This window comes from Marmota monax, unplaced genomic scaffold (assembly GCF_021218885.2).
Source record: "Marmota monax isolate L192 unplaced genomic scaffold, Marmota_monax_Labrador192_F-V1.1 WCK01_AAM20220418_F8-fsc00016, whole genome shotgun sequence".
Classification (NCBI taxonomy): domain Eukaryota; kingdom Metazoa; phylum Chordata; class Mammalia; order Rodentia; family Sciuridae; genus Marmota; species Marmota monax.
This window is the reverse complement of record NW_026695209.1, coordinates 23,632,289-23,645,068: the sequence shown is the minus strand read 5'-3', so window position 1 is coordinate 23,645,068 and position 12,780 is coordinate 23,632,289. Positions and strand designations below refer to the sequence as shown.

General features: G+C 33.7%; 1 protein-coding gene across 3 annotated transcripts in view; it reads left to right on the top strand.

Moving 5' to 3' along the window:
* Positions 1-11,932, top strand: part of Vgll3 (vestigial like family member 3) — a 47,948-nt gene extending 36,016 nt beyond the window's left edge. For all 3 annotated transcript variants that reach the window (XM_046430567.2, XM_046430566.2, XM_046430565.2), the window contains exon 4: positions 6,105-11,932. In XM_046430567.2, coding sequence (XP_046286523.1) covers positions 6,105-6,148 — 44 coding nt within the window. In that variant the 3' untranslated portion in view covers positions 6,149-11,932. The remainder of the gene's footprint in view (positions 1-6,104) is intronic.
* The last annotated feature ends 848 nt before the right edge of the window (positions 11,933-12,780 follow it).

Below are 12,780 nucleotides of genomic sequence, written 5' to 3'. Positions count from 1 at the left end.
TGTTTTGACAGTCACCTACAATAAAATCATAGTTTCCAAAGTGGACAACTTTTTTTTCCCTATATTTTTTGCCTGTAAGTTGATAGTAGGGTGCTATGCTCACATAGGTCTTAATTAGAAATTCTTAGTTTGAACTTAAATTGATTGTCCTCCGGCTGAGACACAAATGCAGTTATAGGATCATTTACAAAGATAATTTAATAAAGTTATAGAAAATAGCATGACTGTTTCTTGCATGTCTTTGTGATCATTTGTCACTGTGTCAATATGAGCTATCAGGTTGCTGGTGAAGGTTGGCTATCTTAATGCAGTATCCAACACAGTGTTGTATTTATTTAAGTTTGCACTAAGTATGACTTACCTTTACTAAAGCATGGGTAAAATAGGGGATTCATTTTGCTAAAATACAGGAAAAGAATTACCATCTTATCATTCTAATGGCAAGCATTCTTTTCTAAGTGAAATATAGACTTGTAATATCTACAACCTGAAAGTTGATATTTGTTCATTTAAATGCTTTTTTCACTTTTAGGTCATGGAATGTTCTACCCACACTCCCAGAGTTTATGTTCCTATTTCTCTTCTATTTTTATCAACAGTGTGTTTCCCATTTTATGGTTACTTCTTTTATCTCCAGCAATAAAAATAATTGGAAGCACATTCAACGTAAAGAGCTGTGGTCAAGTGTGTTGTCAAGTTATTATGCTTCCTTAGAAGTAGAACATGTTTCTCTAGTGAAATGTGATGCTGACAATCAAGATAGTCCCCACAACCCAGTTGTGCAGACGTGCAACTTTTTCAGTTACCTAATTGGTTGTTTCTATTTAATTGCAGATAATTTCGATTTATTTATTCTGATTATTATTGGTCCAATCTGGTGATATCTCCATTGCTCTCCGTTCAAAAACAACTCCCATTTACAGCTGAAACCTCTTCTCAAATTATTTCTTTGCGCTTTCCCTGTGGTTGCCCCTGTATTTCTAGGAAGTTATTAGATTGAAAAGTTTGTCAACTAATAGGTTGCTGTTTACTTCTGGGTGTGGTCATTTCATTTCTATTCTGATCCTGTTTCTTGATCTACCTCCTGAAGTCCTTCGTCTGATTCTCTGTGCACTCTCTGTACTGTGTCTCCCCCTATTAAACTTGGTGGTGAGTTCAGTTTCCTTGTGTTTGTGATCCCTTCAAAATGTTCCTCTGATGTGGTCTGAGCCCTTTCTTATGCTTTAGGGTACTTATGGAAACCATCGACAAGCCCGCCATCATTCCCTCTGCGCCAGTTTCTGTACCCTTCTTGCTTAGGGGTACGTGAAAACTTTAGGATGTATTCACAAAACTCTAGGAGTTGGAAACTGAAGAGCAGGAAGTTTCCAAGCTTTTCATACTTAGACACAAACTGTTGCTATTCTCTATCCTTATTCCTATAGCCTTTTGCAAATCTGTGAAGATGCACCCTCCTAAAATCATAATGAGCTTATGATTTTTCCTGTTCCCAATAACGGTGACTTGTTATTTGTCATCAATTTTATAATCTGGATATTTGTGTCTCCTCCTAAATTCACATGTTAATATTCTGTCCCTTATGGCTATGGTATTAGACCTTTGGGAGGTGAGTGGGCTTCTGGGAAACAGCCCTCAGAAATGGGATCAGTGTCCTTATAAAGAGGCCTCTGAGAAACTCCAAACCCTTTCTACATTGTTGAGGACACACTGAGAAAATACCTTCTTTGAAGAGTCCAGAGAGTCCTCTACCAGATATTGTGTCTCTAGGTGCCTCAGATCTTAGATTTCCTAGACTCCAGAGTTATGATGAATAAATTTCTGTTGTTTATAAGCTACACAGTTTATGTATAGTGATTTGTTTTAGCAGCATGAACAGACTGACTCAGATTTTCTAAATTTTGAAAGGAAATAAAATTTTGAACCTCTTCTTTGACCAAGATTTCTCTCTTGTCCCTAATTTTCCCAAGTATCTTTTCTTGTGTCTACTTTTTTCTTCCTTTCCTTCTCTGTTGGTCAGGTGGTAGTGCTGGTGGTATTAGAGTTGAAGTGAGGACATGCATCTATGAGCTTTCATTTTCTCTCAGGCTTTTCTGTAAACTGAACTTCAGATTCAGGCTCTGAAGCCAACAATTTGATGTCTTTGTTCCCTAGTTTATTTCTGACAAATACCTCAGGAGTCAAATAAATGACCACTCTATGTTTTAAAAAATTCACAATGGTGAAGTCTGATGGTGGTAGTGGGAAGAGTGGTCACATTAAAGAAAAACACACCTGTTGATATGGCATATCCCATTATATCACTGAAGAGACCTTTATCTGAAGCATAATGCATTACTGTGTATCGTTTATTGCATCTTGGGAAAAAAAGTCACATGTTTAGCTGTTGCAAAATCACTGAGACCTATTTTGTTAATTCCTATATCAATTCTATTAAATGAGGGTGTTTCTAAACAGTGCAAAAGAAATAATAAAAAAAAACAGCAACAACAAAAATACAGACTGACTTTTCCTTGAATTGATTCTGGAGAAGTTTCTTATTTGGAGAGTGGAGAGGATTAGGACAATGCCACAGCCCACAGCCAACATATACATATAGGTGAGCATATATGTTGTGATTAGGGCTGCTGACACTGACATCAAACACCTCTTTTAAAATTCTCCCGTCCCACCTAATAGTTGCATAACTTCTCTTAGTTTCAAAATTCTCATAGATAAAGTGAATATTATCCCAGCATTGTTGGGAACATTGAAAGAGTCATTTCATGTAAAGCAATTAGTTCAGCACCAGGCATATTCAGGCCCTAAGAAAGTGTCCGTTAACATCATTTTTATGTTGTTTATTTTCTCTTCTAGATATCTCACAGGCTGAAACAATAAAATTAAAACTGAATTACCATAAAAGAAAGTAAGCATAGTTGATTTCAAGTAGCTAGTAGTCTCAGGAAGTGGTGTGAACTCCTTCCATGGAGGCTTGAGTTAAGAAGTAAAAAGGCAGCAAAATCCTAAATAGGAGCAAAACTGGTGAAAGAGTGGCTGCTGTTGTGGCAAGAACATTTTGGGAAATCCCAAATATATATGGACCACACAAAGATCATGGTTTAACAGTTTTGTCCCCTCCTTTCTCGGGAACGCTAAATGTACTGGCTAACCATTAAATATCTTGATCCACCCTTTGTGATTGTCTTTTAACTAGAAAAATTATAAACCCTGCTTATCTATTGCAACTTAGAAGGGTCTTTTGTTGGAGATTGCTCATTTTCTTGTGCATTCCTCGTGCCTGTTTTGAAATTAAGATATGAATTCCTGGTAATTAAAGCAAAGTTTTTATTTATATCTCACCACAAAAGAAACGGAACTCCAAGTATCTATTAGATATGTAGTAGCTTTGGGGCCACAGATGAATTGATTATTAAAGGTTTACAGTGCAGTATTGCAGAGATGTGGAAACAAAAACCAAAGAGATGAATTTATAATGAGAGGATGCCTTCTGTTATTCTGGTTGGAATATTCGGGGCTATCTTAAGTAATCCAATACTTGTGTATGGCAAAAAAACTAATGCAATTTTGAAGGAGTCATATGTCTTTGCAAAGCAAACCAGGGATAGCCTTTATTTAAAAAGAAAAAAGATAGTCAAACCACTTGATGATTACAATAATATTCATGACTTGCAGTGCTGACATCCTATAGATAGATGCAGTCTTCAAGTGTGGAAACACTGAGTCATACAGAAGATGAGACGTTTTAATAATGAAAAAAATATTTATGTAGTCAGCAGATTGTCAGTAAAGGTGGTTTAGATTATAAGAGTCACCCAACAGAGACTATGTCAGGTTGCAAATTATTCTAACCACAGAATCATTTGAAAATGAGTAAAGCAAACTTTGAGTGACTTGATACAACCCAGATCCTTTTATTTCTTCTTCTCCCTTCTTCTTTCATCCCCCTCTCTCTCCTTTTGAAATTGGAAAAGTATTGATTATGCTTCTAAACATAATGCCAGTATGCCTAAGGGAAAAAAATAAGGACGGTATCTTTTTTCTTTTTTGCATTTGGGATGTGTTGCCTTTTCTTTTCCCAGTGCACTAATTCGAAATAGAATGTAGAGAGATTTGAAATTCTCTGTGTTGTCTCTTGATCTCATCTTTGCTGTTCCATTTTGTCTGACATCTGAAGGCTTGCATTCAAGGACTAATTGTGTCTGGTTTTGACTTATTTGATAAAATTCTTCTATAAATTGAGATACAAGGAATATTTTAGTAAAAGGTGCAAGATTTATGTGATCTGAAGAGAAACCAGAGTAAGTTGGAGAATATCATGCTAAGCAAAATACGCCAATCCCACAAAACTAAAGGCCGGATGTTTTCTCTAATATGCGGATGCTAATTCACAATAAGGTGGAGGCACTAGGGGAGAATAGCCTTACCTTAGATTAGATAGAGGGAAGTGATGAGAGGGAAGGGGAGAAGATGTAGGGCTAGGAAAAGATAGTAAAATGAAATAGACATTATTACTGTGTGTATATATGTGACTATATGACCAATATGATTCTGCAACATGTACACTCAGAAAAATGAGAAATTATATCCCATCTATGTATGATATATCAAAGTTCATACTGTCATGTATAACTAATTAAAACAAATATAAAAAATTAAAGAAGAAATATTTTAGTAACAATAAACCCCTAAAACCATACTGGGTCATTTAACTCTTTAATTTTTGATGTCCACCCAGATTTATAACAGTTTTGTGTTAAGAGTCAGGAGAGTATCCTGAGACCCTCACACCCACATATCTGCAGTCAAATCCCATTCCTCCCCACTTGTTTCTAAGGCTTCCATTTAGATTTTGATATTTGATTCTAAAGGATTTAAGAGTATTTTGGGGGTCTTCACTCTTCCAAACAACATGCTTTAGATACAAAAATAAGGGGAATTGAAAAGGTGATGGATATGTTAACTAATTTGACTGTGGTAGGTATTTCACAGTATATATGTACATCAAAGCCTTGTGCTACATGCATGCCTTAAATATATACATCTGTACTTGTCAATTATAGTTCAATAAAGCTGGAAAGAAAAATGTAAAACAAAATCTAAATGACTTCAAGTGGATATAAGCTAGGGATGCTATGCTAATTGCTCCTATCAGATATCAGTCAGCTGCATTAAACTTACATCAGAGTCATATTTTCTGGTTTTATTCTTTGATAAACTTTCCAATTTGAGCTATAAGTTGAAATGAATCTATGTTCTCATATCTTCCTTTGGATACTGTTTTTTTGTTTGTTTGTTTTTCACTGACAATTCTAAACTCCATTTTAGCCATAATTTATTTATTTTGAGACTAGGAATTGAATCGAGGGTACTTAAACACAGAGCTACATCCCCAGTCCTTTTTTTGGGTACTTTTTATTTAGAGAGAGGATCTGGCTGAGTTACTAAGAGCCTTATTAAGTTGCTGAGGCTGACTTTGAACTTGAGATCCTCCTACCTCAGCTCCCAAGTTGCTAGGATTACAAAATCTGTGCCATTGCTTTTAGTATAAATTCATATAAATCTGGCTTTTAGCTATAATTTATACTAAATTCATTGTGGAATATATTTCAAAACAATATAATTTGTTTATCATTTTATTCCTGAAGTATCATTTTTTGATAGTGACTAAACTATTAAAATATTGCTAAATATACCCCAAAGTTTGGCTATCATTTTTTTCTTCAAAATATCAGTTCCTTTTGAAATTACAAATAAAATTATTGTTTATGTTTTTGGATATATTATTTACTCAACACCAGGAGAATTAAAAAACCATAGCTAATGTATCTGTCTATATATTTTATAATATATAATATATATTACTATACAATAATATGACACTTATATGACAAAATGACACTTATATAGAATTTTTGTCACATATTGTGTTGGTATGCCTTTTGAAAATTGTGAATAGAAGCCCAGGATTTTCTTAGAGACTAGGTTGTCCTGAGGTCATTTCTCACAGCTGCCTGTATTCTTTTTGGCTTTTATATCCAGTGCATTGCAGGTTGTGCACATTTTTGAGTACAGTGAGTATTCATATCCACATTCTTCTTTTCTAGGTCTGCAGCATCAAGATAAAAGCAAGGAATCACCCTGGTACTGAAGCATCCAGTGTTAGCAAGTCAGGCTGCAGCCTGAATCCAAAGGCCCATTGGAGAAAGAAGCCATTGGGATTTTCCATTCCGCAATGGGACACAAGAAACGTGGAAGGAGAAGCGGAAGTGGCAGGCAGTTTACTTTGGTTTTGAACCTTTTCTGGAGAAAGCAGAGTGGGTCCTAGTCATTGAAGAAAAGCAGTTTTAATTTTTCCCTCATCTGAGCCTTTGTCAACTGTGCAACTCTTCCTTACTTTCTTGCTTTTACCAGTACTTGGGATAGTTTTTGTGTCATTTTTTTTTTCCAACTGGCCACCTTGTCAGGAAAAGATGAACCACAAATGAAAATGTTCATTCTTTCAGGAATACAATTTTGTAGTTCTGTGTGCATCTATTTTTGTAGAAATACAGAAAGTTTGGTTTAGCATTGATGGGCTATTTTGGGGGGATGTATTTTTTTTAATATTGTAACAATTGTTGAGTTCTGTTTAAAGAACTTGATCTCAGAGAAGCACTGGCAAAAATGTTTAAATGCTTATCTTTCAAATGTGTGATATGTTCCTGTCTGTGCTTTCTAGGTTACCTCAAGTGTTCAGTATTTTTCCTTTCAACAAAAGTAGCTATACCACAGCCAAACCAATGCAGTATTGTTTTTACATTAAACCTCAGTGAAGATTTAATTCCATGCTAGCTCACTTAGTTTTGAGTGATATATATAACTTGGAAAGGGAGATTTTTTTTTTTTTGGTCAGGGGGTGGAGCACACTAAAGAAAGAGTATTTCATTACTTTGATTTCTCCCAAAGAGTCCTTAGAAGTTGACTAAGAAGAAAGTTTGCACAAACTTTCAGTTAGATGGAAAGTTTACCTATAGTACACTCCTCTTTTTAGTCCATCCAACTTTGATAAATCAAACCAGAATTTTAATACAACTACTTATACTGGGATAAAATACATTTAACCATGAGATCTGTATGTGCCAGTGACTTATTTTCTGTGTTTCTTATTACTCATTAGTGGCAATTTCAAAAGTTATTTTTAAGTGATTTTTTTTTCCTGGAGTTTGAAGTAATAATATCTAGAAAGATACTAGATATATCACAAAGCCCTGTCTATTTCTGATCATGCCACTCATCATTGCAAATTGGAAAAAAATCTATATGCAATATTTTCAATAGCATTGTGCAAGCCATTTTTTGTTATTGTTCAAATTTAGTTTTGTTTCAATCCTTTTAAAAATTTAGGACAAAATAAAATTTATATTGGGATTATTATGTTGATACCACAGTTACTGAAATTGGGCTAAAATTTTTAAATTTGAGGATTCAATTTGATGTGGCCCTCAGGATCTAACTAAAATTTTAAAGTAAAGATTATCATTATGACACTATTAGAGAAAGATTAGGATTAAGAAGTTGGAAGTTATTGATAATGTAAGGAATTTAAAGACAAAATTCTCTCCTCTTTTCAACTGCTTTCAGGGCTTCATATAAAAAGTCAATGTAATATAGGTGTTTTCATTTGATAAAAAGTTTCTCAAGTTTCTCCTATCTCTCTCTACCAACAAGAAATCACATTTTCAGTGAAGTGATACTAGCATCTTTAGTTGCATTTATAATATGTGTGAATAAACATTGACAAGACAACATGCTTAGGTAGACAGAGTTCTCATATGTAATTTTCAAATATTATCTTGGCTATGTTTTGTGCATTAGTCTTCTTTCCTGATGCATTCTTTGACTTGTAAACCTGTATACTCTTTTGTATTCTCATCACTCCGTATTTTGCTTCTTCTCAACAATATACACAGTTTTACCAATGTGAAGTCCAAACTTGAAGAAACTTCCACTCACTTATAATATAAACTTCACTTTCCAGGGAAGTGGCTTGATTAAACTATGTACATTTTGACCTATAATTTGATTTGATGCAATTTTTTTTTTTTGTAATCTGCCAAATATGTGGAGCACACAGTTTGATGAATCTATACAATTTATTTTGTCTTGAGTTCTCTGAGTTTTCGAAAACAAAGCATTCAGTAGTTCCCATGGGATGACTCACTGGGGATTATTTATTTACCTCCTCTTCCCTTGGAATCTATTAACTTCCTTTGCAATTTCTCTTAGAACAGTGTCATACTTGAACTCATTCAGATCATTCAATTGGATTTTCTCAATTAAGAAGAGGGGAAAAAAGCATTAACTCTTTGCTTCTTTCCTTTGTCTCCATTGAATTGAATTGAAAGAGTAACAACTGGCTTCATCCTGATTTTAGACTTTGTTCTATGTCCCTCTGTTAACTATGGACAAAACATTTCTTGGCTGTGGCGACCTGAGAAAATGAAGAACCCCAATTCTTTTTTACATCAGAAAATTTCCATCAATAAGCTATCTCATTGAGAACAGGATCAGGTATTGTTAGCACACTGCCACCAAATTTGAGTAGAAAGAGGCAGAGCCTACTTACAAATTCTCTTAATTGTTTGGCATCCCTTAGTCCTGCCATGTCACCATTACTACCAGAAGTTATAAAACAGGATAGTTTGTAATTTAGCACAATAATCTGAATTTCCTTTACATTTAACATGCTATCATTTTCTAGGTCTGTTTTTCTCCCATCAAAATGCTACAGTTGAACTTATAGGTTTCTAAATTACTTTACTGAAGGCTATCAGTGGTCTCCCTAACTTGACTTAGACCCTTGAATCTTTTACAAAGGATGCTCCACTGAAACTATCTAAAACTCCTAAGAAGTAAATACTGGAAAATCTTCTCATTTATTCTCAATCTAATCTGTGCTTCCATCACTAAATTGCCAGGAGCTAAGAAACAACATAATGTTGGCAAGTTAGGATCCTAACAAGAGATGTGATGCTTCATTGTTAATTTGAAAAGAGACTGTGCAAACTTTTTAAAAACCAGTATGTTTTCTTAGATCAGCCACCCTCTCTTAACTGTCTGCTTTAATTTTTCTCTTACTCTTTGATCATAAGTTTATTTATATTATGCTAAGCAAAAATGGCCAAGATTGTTCAAAAAATGTACAAAATGAGAATTAGTGAATTGCAAATAATTAAGGAATTGATTTCTTTGACTTTATAACATTTGAAAAGAACTATAGACACTGTTATAAATGATACCCTTAAGGTGGTCATTATTTATTATGCCAATAATGTTTGCCCATTTTTATCCTGAGATTTGCAGAATATGTGACAGAATCTAGTCTTTGAGTTTCTGTCTGGCTTGACATTGTATTTGTAATTTAAAGTTGTAATCTCAACTGTATTTTAAGAAGCTACATTCTATTCCTCAGTGTCCTTTTGTTAAATAGTATTTGCTGAATTAAGCCACTGGGAGCAGTGGCATTAAGTGGTGGAAAAGGAAAGTACACATGTTTGAGTTTTGAGTGGGAGATGAGTAGGGAACAGAATAAGTTAATGGAAGAAAGTTTGGATATTAGGCCATTCTTTGAATTCTGGCTTAGCCACAATGTAATGTGTGATTTGGGACTTCACTTATTTACCTCTTAAGTAAAATGGGATACTGATTCCTAACAGGCTGCAGAAGTGGTAAATCATACATATATAAAAATAAAAGCTGGCTCACATTATGTGCTCAACAAATGACAGCTTCCAAAAAATGTCCATGAGTTGAGTAATTAAGTCATTAAATTGACCTGCCAAATGTCCCTTATCTTTACTTTCCATATGCATTTCTGTGGCAACAAAATAGATACATGACTGCTTTTCTGAAGGCCCAACTTGGAGTTTTCTCACATATTTCAAAATGTTATTCATCTAGGGTCCCTATATATTGCTATCTCCAAAATTAAGAGGACAGTGACATTAAATCATGAAAGTTTATGTTTTTCAGTTATGTTTTGAGTTTATTTGGCACCTGGAATAAGAACGTGTCATCTGAAGTTATCCAAGTTTTTCTTTTTTTTTTTTTTTTTTAATTTGCCTTGGAGGAAAAGTTGCAAAATATGGTGGAAAATATATCCCCCCATGAACTCATGAAAAGGAGGGGGAAAACAACCCTTTACAATCTCAGTCAGCAAATTTATTCTACTTGAGAAAAAAAGAAACAACTTTATTGGAAGCAGATGTTGACACTGTGTCAGTTATTGAAGATGGAAAGAGTTCACTCGAACCATTGCAGTTACAAAGGGTATTGATGGCAGTTAGAATCCCTGTGATGAATCTCCTTCACAGCTGACAGGACAGTAGAAACTATGGGACCAAAATGAAATCAGCCTGCCAATTTTAATGGACAGGACCATAAAGACTCAGATTTTTTTTTCCTCCCAGCAGGATAAAAGATATATATATATATATATATATATCTTTCAGAAAATATAAGACTTGTTTGAGAGAGAAATTATAGTTTACTCTCTAGAAACATTGAAAGGCTTGAGAACTCTTTCAATCCATTATCAAGGCATTAAAAATGTGGCTAAAATGTTTTTAGAAAAATTAGGATCATGTTTTGATCCAAAATTTATGTTGAAAATGAATATATAAGCTATAAAAGAGTTGGGTGACTTTGGTGATGGGGATATAAGTGGCATCTGCAAGGAAACCTCAATCTCAACAGCTTCAAAAGGTTAATGTCTTGGTTATGTGGTCATAGAGAGCAGTCAAAGAACAGATTTTTTTTTAGAAGTTTGCATTAAGAGTTTTCTTTTAGTGGTTTCTGGGGATTTTAAACCTTTAGAGTAGCCATTATTGCTAAATGTCCTAATTTTCTTATTTCCATTGTGCTTTTTTGTTTGCTTGAAAACTATTTTTATGATTTCAAATAATCAAACTAATATTCACTTGAAATCTCAAGATTAATTTGATTTAATAAATTTATGTAAATCTCTTAAAATTCCATGAAATTCTAATACATTTAAGTATCATTCACCAATTCCTTTGTCTAAGGACACCTTCTTGAAAAAGGCAGGTCATCATCAATTATCTTCCTTTTTAACAATTTCTGGACTACTAAATTTAGGTCTAAGAATAATTTTTTTAGAATACAAGACTCTTTAGTTAGTTGTTCGGTATATGCATAAGATGTGAAGGTTTCTATTGATCTCTTTATACTAATAGAGTTGTACATTTTCTATGCTGCGGCTACAGCAAAAGTTAATGGTTATTTACACACTTGATTTAATTTCTTAGGATATGTACAATCTTAAATATTCTATCTGATTTTAAAATATTCCATTCAGTTTTTTTTCAGGATATACAATATAGGGAAATGTTTTCATGTGAATTATTTGTATAATTTTAAAGTGCATATATTTAAAGGGGAAATATGGAGTAAATTTGGTATTGCATAAACATAGGTAAAGTCAAATTTTTCATAGAGGAAAAAAATACACAGTATGCTACACTTTATTTTATTCACTTGATTAGGTAATCTGAAAACTCATAACAAAAATATTATCTTATGGCATTGAAATACATTCAAATCCAGATTTGTTAGTTTTGTCAGAAATTATCCTACCTTAATTATACCTGATTTCAGAGAGAAAAATTAACTAATATTAGTTATGCTGTCATTCTTAATTAACAAAAATATATAATTCATAAAACTCTTGGCTTTATAAAATAATTATGAAATCATATGTTTTGTTTCTTTGTGGGAGGTTGGGGAAGAGACTTTTTCATTTCTATTTGCTCCTTAAATGCAGGACTCATACCTATGTGTCAAAGATATAAAATGATGGAAATTTTTGTAATGAAAACAGATGTCATTATCTTCAATTTGTTCAATAAATAATTTAATGTAAATTTAACGTTTATATTTTAATGTAGTTTTAATGTTGATTTGATCTGAATTTCTTAAGAATTGGCTAAATTCTTTTTTTGTTTCCTTCATTTTTAAACAACTTATAAATATCTTTCAAAATTGCATCATAGGCTTTCAAATTATGAGGTTAATATTTAGAGCCAAGACACTTATATGTTGCAGTGTAGAGTGGTGTAGAAAACAAATGTTTAGATCGGAGCCAACTTTTTCTTCTATCAGACGCAGAGTCTCTGATTTGATATCTAGCTCCTTGATCCACTTTGAGTTAACTTTTGTGCATGGCGAGAGGAGGGGATTCAGTTTCATTTTGTTGCATATGGATTTCCAGTTTTCCCAGCACCATTTGTTGAAGATGCTATCCTCCCTCCATTGCATGCTTTTAGCTCCTTTATCAAATATAAGATAGTTGTAGCTTTGTGGATTAGTCTCTGTGTCCTCTATTCTGTACCATTGGTCCACCCTCCTGTTTTGGTACCAGTACCATGCTGTTTTTGTTCCTATTGCTCTGTAATATAGTTTTAAGTCTGGTATCGCTATACCGCCTGATTCGCACTTCCTGCTTAGAATTGCTTTTGCTATTCTGGGTCTTTTATTTTTCCATATGAATTTCATGATTGCTTTATCCATTTCTACAAGAAATGCTGTTGGGATTTTGATTGGCATTGCATTAAACCTATAGAGAACTTTTGGTAATATCGCCATTTTGATGATGTTAGTTCTGCCTATCCATGAATTGTAGGGTCGGGCTCCAAATTCCTTAATAGGACACCCATAGCACAAAAGTTGATAACAAAAATCAACAAATGGGACTTACTTAAACTGAAAAGTTTTCTCTCAGCA